The 22,176-nt window shown below is 53.0% G+C and overlaps 9 protein-coding genes across 9 annotated transcripts; 6 read left to right on the forward strand and 3 right to left on the reverse strand.

Moving 5' to 3' along the window:
- Window positions 1–42: 42 nt before the first annotated feature.
- QC762_210620 (uncharacterized protein) lies at window positions 43–1,872 on the reverse strand. The gene is made up of 3 exons (XM_062887961.1): window positions 1,503–1,872; window positions 1,244–1,384; window positions 43–1,177 (listed from the first exon to the last, which is right to left on the reverse strand). Exons 2-3 carry the CDS (start codon window positions 1,367–1,369, stop codon window positions 254–256), a joined length of 1,050 nt encoding a protein of 349 aa, XP_062746147.1. The 5' UTR covers window positions 1,370–1,384; window positions 1,503–1,872; the 3' UTR covers window positions 43–253.
- Window positions 1,845–4,549, forward strand: cut23 (Anaphase-promoting complex subunit 8). Its single transcript, XM_062887962.1, has 2 exons — window positions 1,845–2,262; window positions 2,325–4,549. The coding sequence occupies exons 1-2, from the start codon at window positions 2,165–2,167 to the stop codon at window positions 4,216–4,218; spliced, it is 1,992 nt and encodes a 663-aa protein (XP_062746148.1). The 5' UTR covers window positions 1,845–2,164; the 3' UTR covers window positions 4,219–4,549.
- Window positions 4,550–6,281: 1,732 nt separating this feature from the next.
- QC762_210640 (uncharacterized protein) lies at window positions 6,282–7,007 on the forward strand (the record flags this gene model as incomplete). Its single annotated transcript, XM_062887963.1, has 1 exon — window positions 6,282–7,007. The coding sequence occupies one exon, from the start codon at window positions 6,282–6,284 to the stop codon at window positions 7,005–7,007; it is 726 nt and encodes a 241-aa protein (XP_062746149.1).
- Window positions 7,008–7,982: 975 nt separating this feature from the next.
- On the reverse strand, window positions 7,983–12,463 carry QC762_210650 (uncharacterized protein). Its single transcript, XM_062887964.1, has 4 exons — window positions 11,355–12,463; window positions 11,064–11,287; window positions 9,966–11,001; window positions 7,983–9,905 (listed from the first exon to the last, which is right to left on the reverse strand). Exons 1-4 carry the CDS (start codon window positions 11,383–11,385, stop codon window positions 8,698–8,700), a joined length of 2,499 nt encoding a protein of 832 aa, XP_062746150.1. The 5' UTR covers window positions 11,386–12,463; the 3' UTR covers window positions 7,983–8,697.
- Window positions 12,464–12,890: 427 nt separating this feature from the next.
- On the forward strand, window positions 12,891–15,646 carry VPS1 (vacuolar protein sorting-associated protein 1; the record flags this gene model as incomplete). Its single annotated transcript, XM_062887965.1, has 5 exons — window positions 12,891–13,321; window positions 13,413–13,547; window positions 13,620–15,009; window positions 15,066–15,333; window positions 15,393–15,646. The coding sequence occupies exons 1-5, from the start codon at window positions 13,260–13,262 to the stop codon at window positions 15,644–15,646; spliced, it is 2,109 nt and encodes a 702-aa protein (XP_062746151.1). The 5' UTR covers window positions 12,891–13,259.
- Window positions 15,647–16,222: 576 nt separating this feature from the next.
- QC762_210670 (uncharacterized protein) lies at window positions 16,223–18,180 on the forward strand (the record flags this gene model as incomplete). Its single annotated transcript, XM_062887966.1, has 3 exons — window positions 16,223–16,390; window positions 16,453–16,824; window positions 16,894–18,180. 3 exons carry the CDS (start codon window positions 16,223–16,225, stop codon window positions 18,178–18,180), a joined length of 1,827 nt encoding a protein of 608 aa, XP_062746152.1.
- Window positions 18,181–18,284: 104 nt separating this feature from the next.
- GRX5 (monothiol glutaredoxin grx5) lies at window positions 18,285–19,023 on the reverse strand. The gene is made up of 3 exons (XM_062887967.1): window positions 18,922–19,023; window positions 18,594–18,861; window positions 18,285–18,506 (listed from the first exon to the last, which is right to left on the reverse strand). Exons 1-3 carry the CDS (start codon window positions 18,946–18,948, stop codon window positions 18,325–18,327), a joined length of 477 nt encoding a protein of 158 aa, XP_062746153.1. The 5' UTR covers window positions 18,949–19,023; the 3' UTR covers window positions 18,285–18,324.
- Window positions 19,024–19,335: 312 nt separating this feature from the next.
- QC762_210690 (uncharacterized protein) lies at window positions 19,336–20,487 on the forward strand (the record flags this gene model as incomplete). The annotated part of the gene is made up of 3 exons (XM_062887968.1): window positions 19,336–19,379; window positions 19,436–19,955; window positions 20,014–20,487. The coding sequence occupies 3 exons, from the start codon at window positions 19,336–19,338 to the stop codon at window positions 20,485–20,487; spliced, it is 1,038 nt and encodes a 345-aa protein (XP_062746154.1).
- Window positions 20,488–20,771: 284 nt separating this feature from the next.
- Window positions 20,772–22,046, forward strand: QC762_210700 (uncharacterized protein; the record flags this gene model as incomplete). The annotated part of the gene is made up of 2 exons (XM_062887969.1): window positions 20,772–20,832; window positions 20,902–22,046. The coding sequence occupies 2 exons, from the start codon at window positions 20,772–20,774 to the stop codon at window positions 22,044–22,046; spliced, it is 1,206 nt and encodes a 401-aa protein (XP_062746155.1).
- Window positions 22,047–22,176: the final 130 nt, after the last annotated feature.

The raw sequence follows: 22,176 nt of genomic DNA on the forward strand, positions 1-22,176 counted from the left end.
ACATAGAATACATAGACAAGGACTTAGACAATCAACTTTTTACTTCACTGTTTCAGTTATTCGAGTGCCATCCATGTGTTTATATGATTAGGTTAGGTGTATTGCTTTACTATTCTGATTTATTATTCTTTTTTCATGTCAAGAGTTGCAACCCGAGATGGCCTTCCATAGGTATGGGAAGGAAATCCCAACGACGCTCGCTTTTTATTGCAGCCCCCTTCTTATGAAGTCCTCCTCCAGGGAAACCAGGCATTTATTTGCTGCGCTTGTAAATCTTGGCCAAGAAAGCTTCAAACACGCTCTTCTTGAGCCCCTCGGCCTCATCAATCTGGCCGATCCGCTCCCGGATCTCAGTGACAAACTTCTCCTCATAATCCTGGTAGCGCTGCTCAAGCTTGAGATCGTCATACAGCTTCTTGATGACCGTCTCCTTGGCCTTGTCCTTGCGGCCGTAGTTCTCCTCGAGGATCTTGCGCTGGTCGGGGGTGACAATGGCAAGAGCCTGGTTTACGAGCCAGGAGCACTTGTTGTCCATGATGTCGGTGCCGATCTTGCCAATGTGCTCGGGAAGTCCAAAGTTGTCGAGGTAGTCGTCCTGGATCTGGAAGTACTCACCCAGAGGGATGAGGATGGACTCGGCCTGCTTGAGGTTGGCAGGGGTGGCGATGTCGAGGAGGAGCAAAGAGAGAGCGACGGGGAGGTAGAAGGAGTAATAGGCCGTCTTGTAGATGACGATGAAGCGGTACTTCTCCATGGAGAAGTTGTCGAGGTTGACGACGTCCTCGGGGGCGGTGAGGAGGTCGCAGAGCTGGCCCATCTCGGTCTGGAAGGTGACCTCGTGGAAGAGCTCGAGGAGGTCGACGTAGCGGGGGTGGTCGCGGAAGTACTTCTTGAGGAGGGTGTAGATGGCCGCTTCGAGCATGAAAGCGTCGTTGATGGCGACCATGCCGACGCCCTCGTGGCGGTACCAGCAGGGCTTGCCGCGGCGGGTGATGGACGAGTCCATGATGTCGTCCGAGACGAGGAAGAAGGCCTGGAGGAGCTCGGTCATCCAGCCGAGAGTGGCCGACTTGAAGTACTCATCTTCGGTGAGGGGGCGGCCGAGGAGGAGGGAGACGGAGTCGGGGACCGACATGCCGCGGTTGCACTTGCCGCCGACGGCATTGATCTCGAGGGACTGGGAGGAAAGGCATGTTAGTCTTGTTTACTGCGGCCAGCTTGATACATGGAACGGGAGGCCTACCTTCTTGTACCAAGCGAGCTCCTTCTCGGGGAGATTGTACGACTTGGCATGCTCGAGTAGAACCTCCTCGAGCTTGGGGAAGACGGACTCGAATTCCTGGAGGGTGGTCTTTTGCGGCGCAGCCATCTTGTCTGGGGATCTCTGAAGAGACGAAGTGTTCACCGTCGGTCAGCTTGGGCCGCTATTCGGAAGGTTGGAGAAGATAGGGGTTCGGGGGAAGCAAGGAAGCGGGAGAGGTGCGGGGGGTGTGTTTCCTTACATATAAATTACAAGCGAAGGGGAAAGGGGCGGGCAGTTGCCGATTTACTGCCTGTTTGGGTATCACGGGAGAATAATAACAAGTGACAAGGCGATTCTACCGATCAGGTACCACAAGTGACAAAGGTGGATATCAACAACTGGGCCGTTACGTACTCGGCGGTTTCTCCCCAATTTCACGACCCCTCCTTGCCCCCCTTTGTTGTGGGGAGCTGCGATTATGGCGATAAGAGAACCCTGATGGCTCATTCGAGCAGGCGGTGAGCTGTTTTGCTGGCTGGCTGTCGTGCTGGCGGCGGGAAGTGGGGCTGGCAGATTTCCAAGGGACCAGGGGACAGGACAGGGGGAAATGTCTTGGCGCTGTCTGTCGCGGTGGACCGAAGACAAACGCGTTCCTGTTGGGGGTTTCGTCATTGACAACTGCGCCTTGCTGTCACCCATATGTTGCGACGAAATCCACGATTGCATTTTTGGCTTTAGATATTTGGCCGCCGTTATGCTTGATTGACAAACGCCTGGTTAACCGCCGTTTTGGGACCGATATCAAACATATCTCCCCTCCCCATTTGGAGCTATTGTTTTGGTACATCCTAGCCAAGACAAGACCATTTAACAACACCCTCGTCACTGGAGGGGTTGCACCACAACCACAAAGCCACCACCATGGGCCTCTCTGCAAAGGATGCTTTGCAACTACGAGATACGCTGCAAATAGCAGTGGTAAAATGCTCCGAAAGATGTCTTTACCACGCTGCCAAATGGTATTTGGTCCATCATGGCTACCTTGTTAAACACTTCATCAACTAACACTCGGTGTACATAGGGCGGCCGAACTTCTCGATGCGCTTCCTCAACCATCTGCTGCCGACTTTAAAGCAACGCAAGACTTACCATCGTCTTACATTCATCCCGCTTTCACACCAAATCATGATCCTGCCGAAGCGGCTCTCGAAGCCAAGGAGCTCAGCCGTTACCTTCTCGCCAAATCGTTATTCGACTGCAAGGAGTTCGACAGATGTGCCGCCGTATTCCTTCCCGAGTCTTCATTGGCAGAGATGTTGGGGACAAAAGTAGACGATGCCACCACTACGGAAGGGAGAGAAAAGCAGGGGCCTTCGGTTGTTCTACCTTCGGAGAGAGCTTTACCTCAGATCAGCCAAAAAAGCTTATTTCTCGCGCTGTATGCCAAAATGATCTCGGGCGAGAAGCGAAAGGAGGAGGAATCTGAAATGATCATGGGGCCGCAAGACTTGGGGACGATTACGAACAAACAGTTGGCCGTGGTCAGTCGGTTCCTCACAAAGTGGTTCGACCAGCGAAAGTCGGAGGGAGGCGATGTTGCGCCCAGCCAGGGCTTCCTCGAGTATCTCTACGGCATGGTTTTGGTGAAGGAGAAGAACGACAGGGCTGCTTTGCAGTATTTGGTTGAAAGTGTGCAACTATTTCCGTGGAACTGGGGTGCTTGGATGGAGATCACCAACCTCATCACCAGAGTTGAACAGCTGAACGAAGTAACACCAAAGCTACCCCAGAACATCATGTCTTTCATCTTTCACGCCCATGCTTCGATCAACCTTTACCAGCAAGGTGGTGAGATCGCCAATGCTCTGAACGACTTGCTGGTCGTGTTCCCAACATCATCGTTCCTTCTAACCGACAAAGCACTGCTATATTATCACTCAAAAGATCTTGTAGCAGCCGAACAAGAATTCAGTCAGCTACTTGGACTTCATCCCCAGAGGATAGATGCCCTGGACCATTATTCCAACATTTTATATGTTTTGAACCTCCGACCAAAGCTGGCCTTTTTGGCCCATCTATGCTCTAGCATTGATACGTTTCGTCCAGAGTCTTGCGTCGTCATTGGTAATTACTACTCTCTACTATCTTGCCACGACAAAGCAGTCCACTACTTCCGCCGGGCGCTCATGTTGGACCGCTCATGTCTTTCCGCGTGGACACTCATGGGGCATGAGTATGTAGAGTTGAAGAATACTCACGCAGCCATCGAATCCTACCGAAGAGCAGTAGACGTCAACCGGAGGGACTACCGCGCCTGGTACGGCCTTGGCCAGACATATGAAGTACTCGAAATGCACGCGTATGCACTATGGTACTACAAGAAGGCCGCTGGTCTGCGTCCCTGGGACGGCAAGATGTGGCAGGCGGTGGGTTCGTGCTTGCAAAAGATGGGCCGCGACAAAGACGGCATCAAGGCGCTCAAGAGAGCTCTGCTTGCGGATTCCTACTATGATTCGTCAGCAAGTAGCTTTGGAAGCACAGGGACGATCGATCGGATGACGCAGATGGATCCTGAGGTCCTGCTGCAAATAGCGGCAATGTATGATCGGATGGAGGAAGAAGAGGAGGCTAAGGCGTACATGGAGTTGTGCGTTGCTCAGGAGGATGGCGGGGTTACCAATGATCAAGGACCAGGTCTAGGAGATTCCATCGGCGTCCGCGCTGATAGCCCGGGCTCAGATGATGGGGAAGGCGGAGGGGAAAGGGTGGCGGCTGGTGAGGGGACAGGTGTTACGGTGGCAACGAGCAAGGCCCGGATGTGGTTGGCGAAATATGCCATGAGGGTGGAGGACTACGAGACGGCGAATCGTCTCGCGACGGAGCTTTGCCAGGATGGCGTTGAGGTGGAGGAAGCCAAGGCGCTGATACGGGAAGCGAGGTCGAGGATGGAACAGACGAGTATGATGGAGAGCTAGAGGCAGCAGTTGTCGCATCAGAAGTTCCTGGAGTTTGTGGAAGGTTTGAAGATGAGAGACAACACGAGATTTGCTCGTCGTGATCCTCGACAGCCTGCGATTGTGAGGTCTGGGCCGGGTCCGAGAGGCGCAAACCGAGAGGAAGAGGGAGAATGGTATTCGCAACTGGAGGATGATCTGAGTATGAGGAGGACTTCGTGGCGGTGAGTCTGTATGCGAGTGTAGATGTAAGCATCATTGTTTCTATCACTATCGATGGTTGGTTGAGCCACACGATGAGTTCGATAAACAACGCAATTCGATACCCTGTTTTAATGGCATAGCTTTCCAGCTTTTTCTCTAGGTACACCTGTGCTTCACTATGGTGATGGTCACAAACATGAAACTGGTGGCTGGCAAATGTTGGCGCTCGGTGTCTCCGCTTGCGTGTTGGCAGTTGGTTTTCCGTTGCCTTCACTCCTTTTGTCGCGATTCCGACCTTCGCTTACCCCCCGGATCTTCACAAGACATGCGGTTCTCGCGTTGCGTACAAGCTTCGTCTCGGGGTGAGACATCCTGCACTGTCCTACGCACAGTCATGATGACCAAGAGAACATCATCAATGCTTGCAAACCAGCTCAAGACGGGAGTGGGGGTACACGGTGATACCCAATTCTCCCATGTAGTTGAATTCGGCCAACCTCAAGCTTAGCATCGCCGTCCTCGTGGGGCCTTATAGGAATACAAAGCCCCTGTCTCCCGGTGTCACATCCCGCGATTAAAATTCCCGGAGCCGCCTTGGCGAGACCAGATTTAGTGTACGGGTGGCAGGGCTGAACTCCAGCTCTGGAACATGTTCTTGTTCTGACTTGGTACGAGGAAGCTTTGCGTGAAATGAAAACCAGCATCTATGATCGATACTTGGGGTTTGAGCAAGCAGTTTTTTGCAATCACTATTCTGTGTGGCTGTTTCTTATCTACAACATGTACCACAACCTAACAATACCGACAAGGCTGCAGTACTTTCCGCCGCCGGTGCCGCTCGCAGAGCTCCAACCCTCCCAGCGTCGGTTTATCAAACATATCTCCAAATCTGGACCACGGAATTGACTTCTTCACATGGCGTGACGATGCGAGCCCCAACCTGTGTGCCAGCCATTGTCAGCCGCCTCGACCTGTAAGAGCTGAACACGACCATACCTACCCCTCAAGGCGTGCGTGGGCTGCCATGTGCATACATTCAATGTTCCATACAACCAGGCACACCAATGGCGGATGAGGCGTTCCTGGACCTAGTCCGTCTGCACCACGGATAGAACCGCCCAGTCAGGGGAGACTGGGCTCTCCACCTTACATAGTCCCCCCCAACCACCACGCAGCCACACCACACTTGATCCAAAGTTGGAAGTGTGTGTGTCTCTTATCTCTGTGCTCTGCTGCTGTCTTGGTGTGGGCGTACCGCCTAACCTCCCGAGAAGGGGGAAGATCTCCGGGTGTTAGCTTTCAGGAACACCTTCCTGCTCCTCTGCGATAGGCAGCCTTGCGAGAAGTTGAAACTGAAAAGTTGGCTGACTTTGCATACAGTGTACGTCCACAGACAGCCTGCCTCCATGATCAAACACCAGAAGCTTACGAATGTGATGGCGGGTGGTCTGCACTGGGGACGCCTCCTTTCACACCGCGATGCGAGAACAATTGCTTTTCTTCGGCAGTCGAGCGGGGAGGGGAAATGGCTGGGTTGTCTGTGGATTTGCTCAAGAAGCCTCGGGAATGGTATATAAGTGTGTCTGTTACCTCACCTCGAGTCGTTGCGAGTGCTGTTGAGATTTCTCCTTCCATGCCTCTCCTGCTCGGTTGCTCCACGAGTGTAGAGTGAGGCCCCCTCAAACCATTCCGGACTCTGAATAATTCGTACTCGACGTGGCTGCCAACTTCTTATGATCTAGCTTTTGCTGGTATTCAGGGCTTACTTTAAAATCTTGTCAATTCTCATCCAAGCAGAAAAAAACTTCTTCTCAAGGAGGTCTCCTGACTTCTTCTCTCTCTGACACCCAACCCCCTACCACGTCCGTTCATCCGCCACCATGAGGCTCTTCAGAACAATGACGCTGGCCCTGGCCTGGATCGGCTCCGCCCTCGCCGAGCCCAAGGTCACCTTCATCAACCAAGACAACAAGCACCGCACCATCGTCTTCACCCCAAGCGTCCCCCACAAGGAAATCAAGCCCCTCCGCGTCCCCGCCCACCAAGAGGTCACCCAGTCCTTCCCCCACGGCTGGATCGGCAACTGGTGGTCCGTCACCGACGGCAAACCTTGGATCCCCGGCATGCTGGGCGAGGTCACCTTCAACGGCTACATGGGCCTGACCTTCTTTGACGTCTCCGCCATCGTCAACGACCGCGACACCAGCGGTGTCAAGATGATGTGGCCCAGGAAGTCGGCCAGCGTCACCTCGGGCTGCGACGTCTTCTCCTGCGGGAACGAGTACACCTACCCCGACGAGGTGCAGACCAAGGCCACCGACGAGGACCACCTCATGTGCAGTCTGGGTGACGGTGTCAGCCCTGTCTACCCTCGTGGTGCGAAAAAGTGGAAGAAGGAGGCGCGGAGGCAGGGGGAGGAGGAGGAGGTCGTCGTGGTCAAGCCCTCCTCTAAAGCCAAGCCTTCCGCGGTCCCCACCACCCCAGCCAAGGAGCAAGAACAAGAGAGCTTCAGCAGCGGCGGTGAAAACACCTACAACGGCGACAACGACAACCTCTACCGATACCGCCGCCACCGATATTACCGCCCCGGCAACCTCGGCGAGTAGGTCGACATCCTCGACGACGCCGGCGAGCACATTGACGCCAACAAGATCAAGTGGGACAAGATGAACTAGGACGCCATCAAGTGGGAGGACGTGGACTGGGGCACCCTCGACTTCATCGTCAACAACTACTTGGACTGGCACCTCCTCGAGGCGCCCAGGCGTCCGAGATACCAGAGGTGGACAGGGCTGCTTTATAACCCCCGTCCTGGGTGGGGGAGGTAGGCTCCTGTTGATGTTAAGGGGGATGAGTGAAATATTGATGAAAACTCAGAGCTATGACTTATGTCTTTATGAAGGAAATTGTGGGGAAAACAACGGATAAGAAATGAAAGAGTTGGATTATGTTCTCATGATTTTGATGGCCATTATTTATTAGAGGTCAGGAAGTTACGAAGTGTGATACCCCCGTCACTTCACCTTGACGAGCGAGGGAGGAAATACAGACGGTTTGCCGGGATGGAGTCATGAATGATGCTTTATGATACCAACGGGATGATTAACAACGTATGAGATTGTCTTTTCAGAAGGGAAAGGAGTTTGGGATCACAACAAGGTCGGATTGTGGTAGGGTTGGTCGAGGACAGGAGAAGGGGGGGTTGGCGTTAGCGTACTGGATATAGTTTGGTTTTTTGGACCAGGCTCAGACGCTATACATCTTAATTTCGAGGAATACAAAACACAATAACAACATAGAAAAATAATTTACTTGAATTTTAAACTGTAATGCTTCTTCTTGTCGATGTTGGCTATTCTATATGATGCTTATAAAAACAATTTTTTACATATCTTCTCACGAGCACAGAACCGCAAAAGCTGGCCACAAATAGTGTGGTTTTGTTGAAACGGAAATCAGTGACAACCTCCACGCTTTTTTCACAGCTCACTCCCAGCAGCCCTTTTTACCAGCATCCATATCTGATCTGGAAGAGTGTAAAGTAGATGTCGCTACACACCCAGACATTACACCTAGCATACTCCATAAAAATATGTGTTTAATGAATACCTTACACTACCTAACAGAAATTGGCTGTCACCATTGGCTCTTAAGTTGAAATCCTCGTCATTCCCGACCACTAACCACCTAAAAGCATCGGTCTTGTCATATCTGACTGATCCATAAGCTCAATGAAAAGCAAAGCAATGACGCAAAAAAGAACGATATTGACCACTATGGCCGACACCCCGCGGTAGTAAGGAACGAGGCAAACCCACGCAACCATTCGGCCTTTGGTATGCCCATGTCCAAGAGGCTGTCGTGTAGGGCGTAAGATGCGCATATCTATTTCCTCCTTTCCGTCTGATTGGGCGTGCCGAGAACAAAGAGGTGAAAAACAAGAAATCCATTATTTCCCAGTTCCAGTTCAACCCCCCATAATCTTTTTTGCCTTTGTGCCAAGTTCTTGTCTGTTGTTAAAGGGTCCCAGCCCGTCCCGGACTGTCCCAGACCATCCTGTCCCGTCGGTTGCCCACCTATGCTCATGTCATAACGCGAAAAGAAAGAAAAGAAAGAGAGAAAACCAGGCATGATCTCATATAACCACAGTGCTCCCGCGCCGATCCGTCAGACTCCTCTCCCATTCCCAACCAAACTGCACGTTTGCCAAGCCATATTAAAACCGAAATGAATACAGAACCACCCGCCAAAAAAATAGAAAAGCAAACAGGAAAACCAATACAACATAAAACTTGCTCAAGCAAAGGTAGGTGCCGTATAAATCAGAGTGCCCATCACCATGGCTCCGCCAATAGCCGCAATCCCTACGCGCTCTGCGAGACGGAACAACCGAACTTTCTTTGTCGGCCTCTCAAACGGACGAAGAACTTGGATAGGGGACTCAACAGTCGGGCCACAAACCTCTGTAGCAGCCTCCTCGAGGCCATCGGCCTTGAGGACTTCAGTACCCGCCGTCTCTGGCACACCGCCCCACTTCAAGTCGTCCTCTGTTTCTACCGACATATCCTCAGCCTTTCTCTTGCGCTTTACAGAGTCAGAATTCGCCTTCGGCTTCTCTGCCTCGACAAGCGACTGAGGCTCATCAGCGGTCTGGATCGTAAACTGCACATTGACCTTCTGAGATTCAAGATCGCTAGTCTTCGACGCCACGTTCTCAGCGTTTTGGTCCACGGGCTTCTCAGTCTCGGGCTCCTTAGTCTTCTCAGTCTCAGGCTCCTTAGTCTTCTCTTGCTCCTTGTAGGCGTTTGGCTGACTTCCGCGGCGTGCAGAGCTCGACAGTAGGCGATCAAGACTATCAGAACAGCTCGGCTGTGTTACGGTGCTGTTGAACGAGGTTTCCATGGGAGGCAGTCTAGAAAAGACCTGTTGATCTAAGCCTGATAGATCTCTCGTGTGCATCTCGTTGTCAAACCGGGGGTTGGTGGGCATTTCATTGCAGAGAGCATATACCGACGACGCTGGGCGAGCGGTAGTCTGAGTCTCCAAAGCAGCCTTGTTGAAGGTCTGGCCAGAGATCTTGTTGAAATATGCCTTGTTCCCTTCTCGTGCAGACCAGAAGTCTCCTTTGCCTGATTTCAGACACAGAGACTCAAAATCTCCCTTGAAAGAAGCCGGCCACGAGTTAGGCTGGGTAGTCTTCCGAAGTTCAGGAAGAGGGGGGCCTTGGTGCATAGACTGCGCCACACCGGGACGATCATTCAAGAGCTTTTCAATTGCAATGGGATTGGTACTCTTAGCACCAGCTTCATCCTTCTTCGAGCTGACAGGAATGACGGGCGATGCGGTGTCTGAAGCCGGGTGGTCCAGAGTGTCGTCTTGCTCATCAGACACTACAGGTGCAGTGCGATGGTTATGGACAAGGGTCGGTCTGCACATCATCGGGGAGGGTGGAAGGGGAGATGCTGGTTGATCACAGTCAAAGATATCTAGGTCGCCAATAACACCTGCTTTAATGTCAACATTTGAATCGGTAGGCTTGGTGGAACAGCAAAGTAAAGACATACTCTGATGCTCAGAGGCAGACTCATTGTCATCATCCTCAGAGTAGTTCACCATATCCTCGTCGAGAATGCTTGACCCGTCGCTTTGATCGTCCATGTCATGATCGCTACCGCTGTCATCGTCATCATCGCTCGAGTATTCACCTTCCATGAAATTTTCAGGATAGTTGACGTTGCTTTCGGCGTCGCTCAACTCGCTGGTGTTGTCCTGATCCAAACTGTCGAGGCTATGGTCGCTACTATAGTTCGAATCCATGTCAGAATCGAGGACGGTCTGCTCAATTGCCTCCAAAGATTGGGCAGTCTGGCCAAGCGCCGAGGCGAACTCGGTCAAACGAGAAGTAGCAGCTCCCAAGGACGAAGTACTCTGGATGGGAACACGCCTCGCTGGCTCAGAAATGCTCAGGATGTCAAGGTGGTCACCCCCGACATCCTTTGTAACCGCAGCACCAGATGATCCATACTCGGCATCTCTATCCTCTCGGAACATAAGAGGGGACAACGGAGGTGAGGAGAGATCGATGAAGGCGGGGCTGCTATTGTTAAAAGAGCCTGCGTTCAGTTTGGAGGTCCAGGTATGGCTCTGGCTGGAGGCCTCAGGCTCCGTAAGATCGATCACCTCGACTCCAGGGACAAATTTGGGCGGAAGCGAATGTGGTGAGGTCGAAGCTGTCTGGGGATTCATTGTCGCGGAGTGGCTAGAATAAATGCTGCTGTCACTAGAATAATCATCAACATCAGAGCTGACTTCGGAGTCGTCCGGGACCTGAAATGTTCTCGAGCCACATTCGTCGCCGACGCTGAAGGTCTCAGTCAGTGCCGACGAGGCAAATGAGGATGGGACGTACTGATTAGTGGGCTCGTTGAACGAGACACCAAACTTGACCGAAACAGGCATGAATCTCGAAGTGCCACGATCGACTGGAAGACCGAAGGTGAGCCTGTCGCCGTCCTTGAGCTCTCTGGGCTCTTTCTCAAGCTTCTCGCGCTCGTTGAGATAGGTTCCGTGCAGAGAACCCTTGTCCCGGACCTGGACTTTCTACATGGGTGATCAGTAAGCATACGATGGCAGAAGCTGAAACGTCACCACGAAGCCCGTACCTTCTCGTCGATATCAACGCTAATTTCAGCGTGGTCCCGTGACATAACAGCGCTGTCAAACCAAGCGTTGTTTTCGGCAGGAACGAACCCTTTGGCAGAGACCTTGGAGGCACGACCGATGGCAATCGTGTTGTTCAAGGCTGTCAGGGTGATTTGTCGCCGAGAGTAGGTGGTGGCTGCGGCTGTGCTGCTTTCTGAACTCTCAACCGTGAGATCGATTTGAGCTGTATGAAGACAGAGTGTTAGTTGGTTGAACTGAAGAAGAAAAGGAAAAGAAAACAGGTGACAGACCTAGACTCTCGGCACGTGAATTGGCCGCCATCTTGCTCTTTGCCTTGACGGAATGGCGTATGTGGGTGGGTAAGGTGGCCAGAGTTTAAATGGGAGTTGAGAGAGCAAGCTTTTGGCTGCAGAACAGTCGAAGTCAATTCTGCCAGCGAGCAAGCCTGGAGGTGATGATAAGAGGAGGGCAAGACCGGGGAGCTCGGAAAGTCAGGTGCAGTCGCACGAAGAGGAGGGGAAATCGAATGAGAGAATGGTTGAAGCAACCGGAGTGAAGTGGTCCCCCTCCCACGTCAGACAAAGCTCGGGCCTATGACTGGCGGGTTGGATGGTTTGTTAGCTGGCTGACTCTTGTGTGATGACTAGGTTGGGTGCTCTTCCAAGGTTGCTGGCTGAGAAGAGAGCGAGAGGCGGCGGATAACGAGGCCAGACAATGGGAGTCGAGTGAAATAGAATGGGGGACAGCTGGAGAGTCGCGCAGCGGTCCTCAGGTTTGTTTACGGTTCAAAGAATCAAACAGGTATCGTGGATAGGTAGCCTGGAGGCAAGTGTGAAAGGAAGAAGAAATGGAAGGGACAGAAGCGGGCAGTTTAGGTTCAGGCAGCCCCAGAGAGTAGGAAGGTGCTCGTGATCTACTATGGGAGCCTTCCCGGGCGGGGCAATATGCTGAGCTTCCCCAATCAGGCAGACAGACACATCCGATAAGTGAAAGGCTGTCTTATCGCGCGATGGCTTGGGCAATTTGGAGGGGTGAAATGGGGGTGAATCATTCGTATGTGGCTGAACTAAGCTTGGAGGTGGAGGACTGGATAGGCCGGTCTGTCGTTGACTTCGCTGGCTCCGGGCTTGCCATATCCGAGTTGAGCTCCGTAGAATTATCTCAGGTTTGGTGGTAAGCAAGCTTTCACTGGATACCTGGGACCACCTTCTTTGAAGAGATGGTGATGTCGAGGGTGCTTCCGGCGAAGTGCTGAATGCGGGGCAGCTTGGAACGGGACTGAGGTGACAGCATTCACCAGCTGCCATTGGTAAGGACGAAGGCTGCCTGTTTGCTACGGGACCACGCCGCAACTCGGATTCGCAAGCACTTGCTCACGTTTAGGTCGTTGGCCGATGCTGGATTCATGCCACAATGTTGATGGAGGCCTTTCGATAACTTGACAATTTTCAACCTCGAAGACAGACTACGAGTTTCGAGGGACATTCACCTTCACAGTTTCAAATGACTGCTAGTGAGAGACATCAAGATAACAACAGACCTTGCTTTTGGTAGGGATATAAGTCCCTGGAAAGGCCATGAATGCCTTGACCGAGTCTATCCAAGTATGGGGAGCATTTCCCAATTTCATAAAAAGGCTTAATGTCTCATTCGAGCATGAACTTTGGGGTGGCATTTGCAGCATGATAGTCGCACAAGTCACCCTTTAACACTGATTCAAGGTCTGTGTATAAGTGGTGTCGCCGTCATGGCTGATCGCTGAGACTGGGGTCCCCTGTAAACTGCCCCTCCATCCAAGTTCAAATCACGTGCCGGGCTTTGAGGGTGGGCGAGTGGGTCTCGCTGTTTCGTGGCCCAGTGGGTGGCACAGGGGAGCTGGACGCTGCTGGGTACGTAAGTCGATATGGAACAGTCGACTTCTTGCGAGTCAAAGATACGCCGCATCACCAACCAACACATCTTCACATATATGCACCGTCACATATAAAACCTGAGCGAGCAGGCGAGAACGTGCACCTCAACACAAACAACCATCCCCAGATTCTCGAGCCGACTCCCACTCGAGCCTACTGTGTGCGATAGATACCGTTCAGTGACCGCCACTTCACCGCCGAGACCAAACCTCCCCCGATTCCCAAAGACACCCAACATCCACATCAACACCACCGCTGTTGGCGCACAGCGATATCACCAACATGACGGTCGACACACAAACGCTGGCCACCCCCGGCGGTATTTCCGACCCTGGCCTCATCAAGTATGCCATGCCCCCCGCCCCGCGCGCGCTCCCTCTCAGGCCCAGTTGTCTTGGCTCTTTTCGTTCGTTAGGCACTAACCTCCGGATGTAGGCTGGTCAACAAGCTTCAAGATGTCTTCACCACCGTTGGTGTCAACAACCCTATCGATCTCCCACAAATAGTCGTCGTTGGCAGTCAGTCGAGCGGCAAGAGTTCCGTATTAGAAAATATCGTCGGTCGTGACTTGTATGTGCCCCCCCTGACAGCCCCCTATTCTCGTTCTTGGCATGGTTGAGCTGACGGTATTCTTCGATGCAGTCTCCCTCGTGGTTCCGGTATTGTCACTCGTCGACCGCTTGTACTGCAGCTTATCAACCGGCCTGCGACGGCTGACTCTAATGGCGTCGATGAGAAGCTTGCCGGTAGCACCGACAAGGCCGCCAACACGGACGAGTGGGGCGAGTTCCTGCACATCCCCGGCCAAAAGTTCTACGACTTCAACAAGATCCGCGAGGAGATCAACCGAGAGACCGAGGCCAAGGTGGGCCGGAATGCCGGCATCTCACCTGCCCCCATCAACCTTCGCATCTATTCGCCCAATGTCCTGAACCTTACCCTGGTTGATTTGCCCGGCCTGACAAGAGTGCCCGTCGGTGATCAGCCGCGAGATATCGAGAGACAGATTCGTGACATGATCCTCAAGTTTATTCAGAAGTCAAACGCCATTATTCTGGCCGTCTCGCCTGCCAACGTCGATTTGGCCAACTCGGATGGTCTCAAGTTGGCGAGGGAGGTGGACCCCGAGGGTCAGAGAACGATCGGTGTGCTCACCAAGGTTGATTTGATGGACGAGGGAACTGATGTAGTGGATATTCTTGCGGGCCGCATCATTCCCTTGAGACTTGGCTACGTCCCCGTCGTGAATCGTGGTCAAAGGGATATTGACAACAAGAAGCCCATCAACGCCGCCCTCGACGCTGAAAAGGCCTTTTTCGACAACCACAAGGCTTATCGTAACAAGAGCTCTTACTGCGGCACACCCTATCTTGCCCGCAAGCTCAATCTTATTCTTATGATGCACATCAAGCAAACGCTTCCAGAGATTAAGAGCCGTATCTCAAACTCTCTTCAAAAGTACACACAGGAGCTCGAGTCCCTTGGCCCATCGATGCTGGGCAACAGCGCCAACATTGTGCTGAACATTATCACCGAGTTTACCAACGAATGGCGAACGGTTTTGGACGGCAACAATACGGAGCTTTCGAGCAATGAGCTGTCAGGCGGTGCCAGAATCAGCTTTGTCTTCCATGAGCTTTACTCGAACGGTATCAAGGCGGTTGACCCCTTTGACCATGTCAAGGATGTCGACATTCGCACCATTCTCTACAACTCGTCTGGCTCCTCCCCAGCACTCTTTGTCGGCACTACAGCATTTGAGCTTATTGTGAAGCAACAGATCAAGCGGTTGGAAGAGCCAAGCTTGAAGTGTGCTTCGCTGGTCTATGACGAGCTTGTGCGCATTCTTACGAACCTGCTTAGCAAGCAGCTCTACCGCCGCTACCCAGGACTGAAGGAGAAGATCCACGCCGTAGTTATCTCGTTCTTCAAGAAGGCCATGGAGCCGACCAACAAGCTGGTGAAGGACTTGGTCGCCATGGAAGCGTGTTACGTCAATACGGGACACCCTGACTTCCTGAACGGCCACCGCGTAAGTGTCGCTTATCTTGTTGATATATGACGTTCGTACTGACCATGATTGTGAAGGCTATGGCGATTGTCAACGAAAAGCACAACCCTTCCAGGCCTGTTCAGGTGGACCCCAAGACGGGCAAGCCTCTGGCGAACACGCCCAGAGCCGCCAGCCCAACACTTGTGGCCTCGGCGGATGGTGATTCCAACAACAGCGGTTTCTTTGGTAGCTTCTTTGCCGCCAAGAACAAGAAGAAGGCGGCCGCCATGGAGCCCCCACCGCCCACTCTCAAGGCCTCTGGCACTTTGTCAGAGCGGGAGAACATCGAGGTCGAAGTCATCAGTACGTACCATCATTCCTGTGCATCAAATAAATGGACTGGGCTAACAAAGGCTGTACAGAGCTGCTGATTTCCTCATACTTCAACATTGTCAAGCGCACCATGATCGACATGGTGCCAAAGGCTATCATGCTGAACCTTGTCAGCTTCACAAAGGAAGAAATGCAGAAAGAGCTTCTCGAGAACATGTACCGGCAGAGCGAGCTTGACGACCTCCTCAAAGAGAGCGACTACACGATTCGGAGGCGGAAGGAGTGCCAGCAAATGGTGGAAAGTCTTGGGCGGGCCAGTGAGATTGTTAGCCAGGTTCAATGAGGTATTTGAGTAGCAGACTTCGACCGCACGAAGGTTGGGCATGGGGGATTAATGTCTTGTTTGCTTATTTTTTAGAGGGACTCGATTCTCCTTTATCGATACCATGGTTGAGCGTCGGGTAGCCAGAATCAGAAATGTTGCATGTTTATCTGTGCCATCCACACAGGTTGTGTGACAACGCTTGTATCATGCCACAGGACCTTGTTCTCCGGCACATGTCACCAACTCAAACGAGGCCCGGCAATGCTCGGGTTTTAGGGGCCGATATTTACGGGACAGGGTCATCATCCGACCACCTCCGCACATCGGTTCGGGAAAGAAGGTAGTAAAAAGTAGGTAATAGAAGCATTTTCCCCACTTTGTCGTGTTGAATCAATGAAAGTCGTCATCGCGGGTTGCCCCGATGACTGGGAGATAGGCGGGGGGCGGGGGGTTGATATGCATATAAAATAAAGCTTGTTTGGCGCCTCGGGAACTGGGTGGTTTGGGGGTATGTGAACAGTCCAACATCAGAATCTATCGTTCCCAACTACAACACCACGTACGTTTTTGACGAGTCTTTCGACAGCAACAAACATGGTTCTTACCACAGCGTCGGTTTTTCCTTCCAAGGGTGGGCATCAGTTCATGCCTTGGCCTTCCCGGCGCAGTGTGGTTCATAGCACCAAGGGGATTGTTGCTTGCTCTCAGCCTTTGGCAGCGAGGTGCGGGTTGGAGATTTTGAGAAAGGGGGGGAATGCTGCTGTATGTTTTGTTTCTCGTTTACCAGCTTTTATCTATGGGCTGAATAGCTGATTGTTGGATAGGATGCTGCTGTGGCGGTCGCTGCGGGGATTAACATGACCGAGCCATGCCAGACGGGCATTGGAGGGGATATGTTTTGTCTGTTTTATGACGCCAAAACGAAAAAGGTGTCGGCGCTGAACGGCTCGGGGAGGGCAGGCGGGAAATGCACGCTTGAGACAATCAGAGGGAGTTTGGGGTTGGGTGGAGCGGATGAGGAGGGGAAGATTCCAATGAGTAGTGTCCATGCTGTTACTGTGCCTGGGGCGGCGGCGGGGTGGGTTGATACCGTTGAGAAGTTTGGGAGTGGAAAGCTGAGTTTGGAGGAGATTTTGGGACCGGCGATACAGCTGGGGGAGGAGGGGTTCCCGGTTCATGAGCAGACGGCTACCATTGTGAGTTTGAGTTTTTTTTTGGATATATCCGAGCGTGGCAGAGTTGGTGCTGACAAGTGGGCGGTGTAGTGGGCTCAAGGAGAGCAATCGCTTCGAGATGCTTCTCCTAACTTTAGGGAGATGTTAAAGGCTGATCCAAACGCCCCTGATGGTGTCAGAGCCCCCAAAGCAGGGGACATTATCAAGCTTCCCAACCTGGCCAAAACATTCCGTGCCCTCGCCGCAGAAGGCAAAAAGGGGTTCTATACCGGCCGTATTGCAGAAGAAATCGTCAAAGTCACCACCTCCCTCGGTGGCCACCTCACCCTGGAAGACCTGGAGCACCATCTCACCACCGGCTCCGAACCCGTCGAGCCCATCTCCCTCAAGTTCACCGGCCAAGGCGCCGGCAAAGCAGAAAACGCCGGTGTAGAAGTATGGGAACACCCTCCCAACGGCCAAGGCATCGTCGCCCTCATGGCCTTGGGAATTCTCCAACAACTCGAACTCTCGGGTAAGATCCCAACCTGGACAGAAAAAGACCACAACACCGCCCCGTACCTCCACGCCATCATTGAATCTCTCCGCATCGCCTTCTCCGACGCAAACTGGTTCCTTGCCGACCCCAACGTCAGCGACGTCCCCACCGCTGGTCTGTTGGCTCCAGAGTACCTCTCCGAAAGAGCCAAATTATTCTCGCCCACCAAGTCCACACCCGAGCTCATCCCCCATGGCTCTCCCGCCCTCCGATCCTCAGACACGGTTTACTTTGCCGTCTCCGACAGCGAAGGCAACGCAATCTCCTTTATCAACTCCAACTACGGCGGTTTCGGCACGGGTATCATCCCCGCCGGGTGTGGTTTCACCCTCCAAAACCGGGGCGCGAACTTTTCTCTCGATCCCAAGCATCCCAACGTTCTTGCTCCGAGGAAGAGGCCGTATCATACCATTATTCCCGGTTTGGTGACCAACATCAACGATGGGAGCTTGCACAGTGTTTTTGGAGTCATGGGCGGCTTCATGCAGCCGCAGGGACATGTCCAGACGCTGCTAGGGCAGATTGTTGGGGGACTGAACCCCCAGCAGGCGTTGGATGCGCCGAGGGTTTGTATCGGGGCGGGGATGCCCGAGAATGGAAAGGTGTATGATATGCGGGTGTATGTTGAGGAGGGGATGCCCGAGGAGACGATCAGGGGCTTGGAGGAGCTGGGACATCAGGTTACCGTTGTCAGGGCGGCGCCGGGGGACAAGTGGCAGTCTAGGTCGCTGTTTGGGCGTGGGCAGATTATTCGGTGGACGGTGGATAGTGTAGAGAACAGGGGAGTTTGGTCGGCGGGTAGTGACATGAGGGGTGATGGGGGTGCTTATCCTGCTTAGAAATGATACACTGCATACTTGGGGCGAGAGACCTAGATGCTGGAGTGTTTCGAAAGGGAGATATAGTACAGTCTAGGGTATTCATACATGTCTTTTTCTCCTTTTTTTCTTTCTTTCTGCTTTGCTTTGTAATCGTGACAGTGTTCACTCCTTCTTGGCCTCCTCCTCAGCAGCCTCAGCTTCTACAGCCAAAACCTTCTTCTCCTCCAGCAGCTTCGCCAGCTCGCCGCTCTGGTGCATGGAAACGATTATGTCGCAGCCACCGACGAACTCCTTGTCGATGTAGAGCTGGGGAATGGTGGGCCAGTCGCTGTACTCCTTGATTCCTATTTTATTTCACCCAATTTTTTGTTCAGCATCCTTCTCCCCCGACTTTCTGGATTCACCTTTTTGAAAATGGATGAAAGACCTACCCTGCCTCAGCTCGTTGTCTTCCAAAACGTTAAACGCCGCAAACTTGGCCGGGTCCACCCCCTGCATGCCCAGCACCTGGATCGACGCCCTCGAGAAGCCGCACTGGGGCGTCTCGGGGGTGCCCTTCATGAAGAGGACCACGGGTGCCGAGGAGACGGCCTTGTCGATCGCTTGTCTTGTTTGGTCCGAGAGGAAACGGGCTTGTATCGAGGTGAGGAAGGAGGTGCGGGCTGCTGCTGGGGCGGCAAAGGCCGGGCGGAGGAGTTGCTTTTTTGGCAGAGTTGTTAGTATTTTTGGGGCATGAATAGGAGGCCAAAGGGGGCATACCCTCGAGAGGATCGTTCTGGCAAACATGTTGGCTGTGTTTGGTGTGGTTGTGCTGCTGCTGGGAGGCTGCTACTGGAGTGATATGCGCTTGCGCTGGGTATCAGTGCTGGGACATTTTTTGGATGGCGAGCCGACGGCAACCCATGATGTAAGCGGTTTCTCTCGGTAATAAGAGACTTAAGGGTTAGGGTTTTGATCAGGCCAAAAGTACCTTGATGGGTAGCGGCCGGTAGGGGATTGTGATTGGTCGACAGGGGGTGAATTGACCGGACTGGGACGCAATGAATTGGCCTTGGTTTTTCAGTGTCTGGCACCGAATTACGTTTTTGTCAACAGCTTCGAGAGAGATTTCATACTGAGTTTCATCCATCAAGGACAGTTGAGTTATTTGTTAAATACAGAAAAACCGGCAACATGGTCTTTGACCTGGTATCGTCGCTTATGCGCATGCCATACGTGTAAGTGACCCCTGATTTGGTGATATCATTCGAGGCGTAAGATTGACACATGAAAGACCCCCATCCTTCTTCGCACGCTTCTTACTCCACCAATTTCTCCCCATTCCCATCCCTGATACGGACTACACCAACAAGACCGTCATTGTCACCGGAGGCAATGGCGGCCTTGGTCTCGAGGCTGTCCGCCACTTCGCCCGGCTCGGAGCGAGAGTGATTATTGCCTGCCGCAACGCTGACAGCGGTCAGCAAGCCAGAAATGACATCCAGCGCGCCAATTACCCTGGCACAGTTGAGGTATGGCCGCTTGATCTCTGCTCTTTTGACAGCGTCAAGTCCTTCTGCGTCAAGGCCAACACGATATTGGACAGACTGGATGTTCTCCTGCTCAATGCAGGCATCATGGCCAAGGAGCTACAGACGCCCGAAGAAGGTGGTGGTTATGAGAGTACAATCTTGACCAATGTCATCTCGACTTTTTTGGTGGCATTTATGTTGATGCCGTTGCTGAAGCAGACTGCCGAGCTGCAAGCGGACAAGGCTGTGGTGACAGTCGTTTCCAGTGAGGCTCACTTTTTGGTAAGACTTGCATCTGTCTATACGTATACTTTGTGACAAGAACTGACCGGCGATGCAGACTACATTCAAGGAGCGCCTTGAGCCCAACATATTTGAATGCTTCCGAAATGGCGACTTTGATCCGTATGAGAACTACAGCACTAGTAAGCTCCTCGACCTTTTGCTGGCTCGAGAGCTCGCCAACAGACTGGACGCCTCTTCTCCAGCGGGGAACAGCAAGGTTATTGTCAACAGTGTCAACCCAGGGTTGTGCAGGTCTAAGTTGTTTAATAAGGTCCCTCTCATCGTCAACCTCTTCATTGGATTCCTCTCGCTCATCTTTGCACGGTCGTCAGAGCAAGGATCGAGAACATTGCTGGCTGCTGCCGCTGGAGGACGAGAGACCCATGGCAAGTATATGGATGCCGCCAAGGTGGCTCAGCCCAGTTCGTTTGTGATGTCAGATGAGGGCAAGAGAGCCCAGAAACGGGTCTGGGAAGAGTTGGTCAACATTCTGGACGGTGTTGAGAAGGGGGTCAGTAAGAATATCTGACCCCTGCAGCGCTGGTGGAGAGAGGTGCTGCTTGGGGGAGCTACCCCGCAAACCCACCCCCGCGATCTACCCCAGAAACAGCCCCGTCAGCTGCTGGAGCCTCGGTAACATTGCTTGAATGTGACAGGGATAATGAGCATGTTGGTTCCTTTCAAGGTGTTTAAACTGGACATATGTATCAGCGGATTTCCTTCTTTGTATCTATTTTTCTCGATTATATACATGTACTCTATAGAATTCAGTAATTTATTATTTTCTCTTTGGTTCCTAATCGCAACTTCAAGATGGTAGGCCCGCCTCCTCTCCAAGGCATCAAGGTGCTTGAATTCGCCGGCCTGGCTCCAGGTATGTTCTCCCACACCCGCCCCCCGCCCCCCCGATTCTCGACAACAGATGAACTAACACCCATTTCAGGTCCCTTTGCTGGCCTACTTCTCTCCGACTCAGGCGCCTCGATCCTCCGCATCGACAGGCCCTCTTCCTCGCCCTCTCCATTACCAACCCCTGACCTCCTAACCCGTCGCAAAAAGTCCATCGCCGTGGATCTCAAGTCCCCCCTCGGCATCGAACTCGTCAAGTCCCTAGCAGCAAAAGCTGACATCCTCATTGACCCGTTCCGCCCCGGTGTCCTGGAAAAGCTCGGCCTAGGTCCTTCCGTCTTATGCTCTCTAAATCCAAGATTAATCTACGCCCGCATGACCGGCTTCCGCCGCGATGGGAAATGGGCCAAAATGGCAGGCCATGACATCAACTACCTCGCTGTTTCAGGGTCGTTATCTTTGCTAGGAAGGAAGAACAGTCCGCCAACACCACCGGTCAACATTCTGGGTGATTTTGCTGGCGGGGGAGCCACGCTGTTCCAGGGGATACTCCTCGCGTTGCTGTCGAGGGCCACTACGGGGAAGGGACAGGTCGTGGAGGCGAATATGGTCGACGGGGCGTCGTATCTGGCTACTTTCCCGCGGTTCGCGCTGCACACCATGACTGGGTCGTTGCCGAGGGGGGAGAACTTGTTGGATAGTGGATGCCCTTACTATGATTGCTACGAGACAAGAGACGGGAGGTGGATGGCGGTTGGGGCGCTGGAGCCGCAGTTTTTCGGGGATTTGATCAGGGGGTTGGGGCTGGAGGGGCAAGGGTGGGAGGAGAGGAGGTATGATAGGGGTAATTGGGGGGAGTTTAGGGGTTTGTTGGAGAGGAGATTCAAGGAGAGGACGAGGGAGGAGTGGGAGAGGGTGTTTGAGGGGACGGATGCGTGTTGTACGCCGGTGTTGGAGTATGGTGAGATGGAGAGGGAAAAGGAGAAGAGGGGGGGCGATCAGAGACCGATGGTCACGTTGAGGGAGACGCCACTTTTGGGGGTGGTGAAAGGAAAGGATGGAGATGCTATCACGCATGGACAAGGGGAGGGAGTGAAAGGAGATGGGTACAGAGGGGAGCCTCTGGCGCCTGGGGAGGGTGGCGAGGAACTCTTGGAAGAGTGGCTGGGTTGGAAGAAAGGAAGGGAGTTTGATGTAGCGGGTGGAGGGTTGGTGGTGAAGGAAAAGGCAAGGCTGTAACGGTTTGTACGTCCCTGTCAGGGTTCTGCGGTTCCACCTAGAAAGATAGCCAACAAAAGGGCAGATCATAATCAGGACTGCGGCAAGGTTGAGTTGGAGGAAGTTTCCAAGCACGCGAAGAACTCCTGAG

The sequence above is a fragment of the Podospora pseudocomata genome, assembly GCF_035222375.1.
Source record: "Podospora pseudocomata strain CBS 415.72m chromosome 2 map unlocalized CBS415.72m_2.2, whole genome shotgun sequence".
Taxonomy (NCBI): Eukaryota; Fungi; Ascomycota; class Sordariomycetes; order Sordariales; family Podosporaceae; genus Podospora; species Podospora pseudocomata.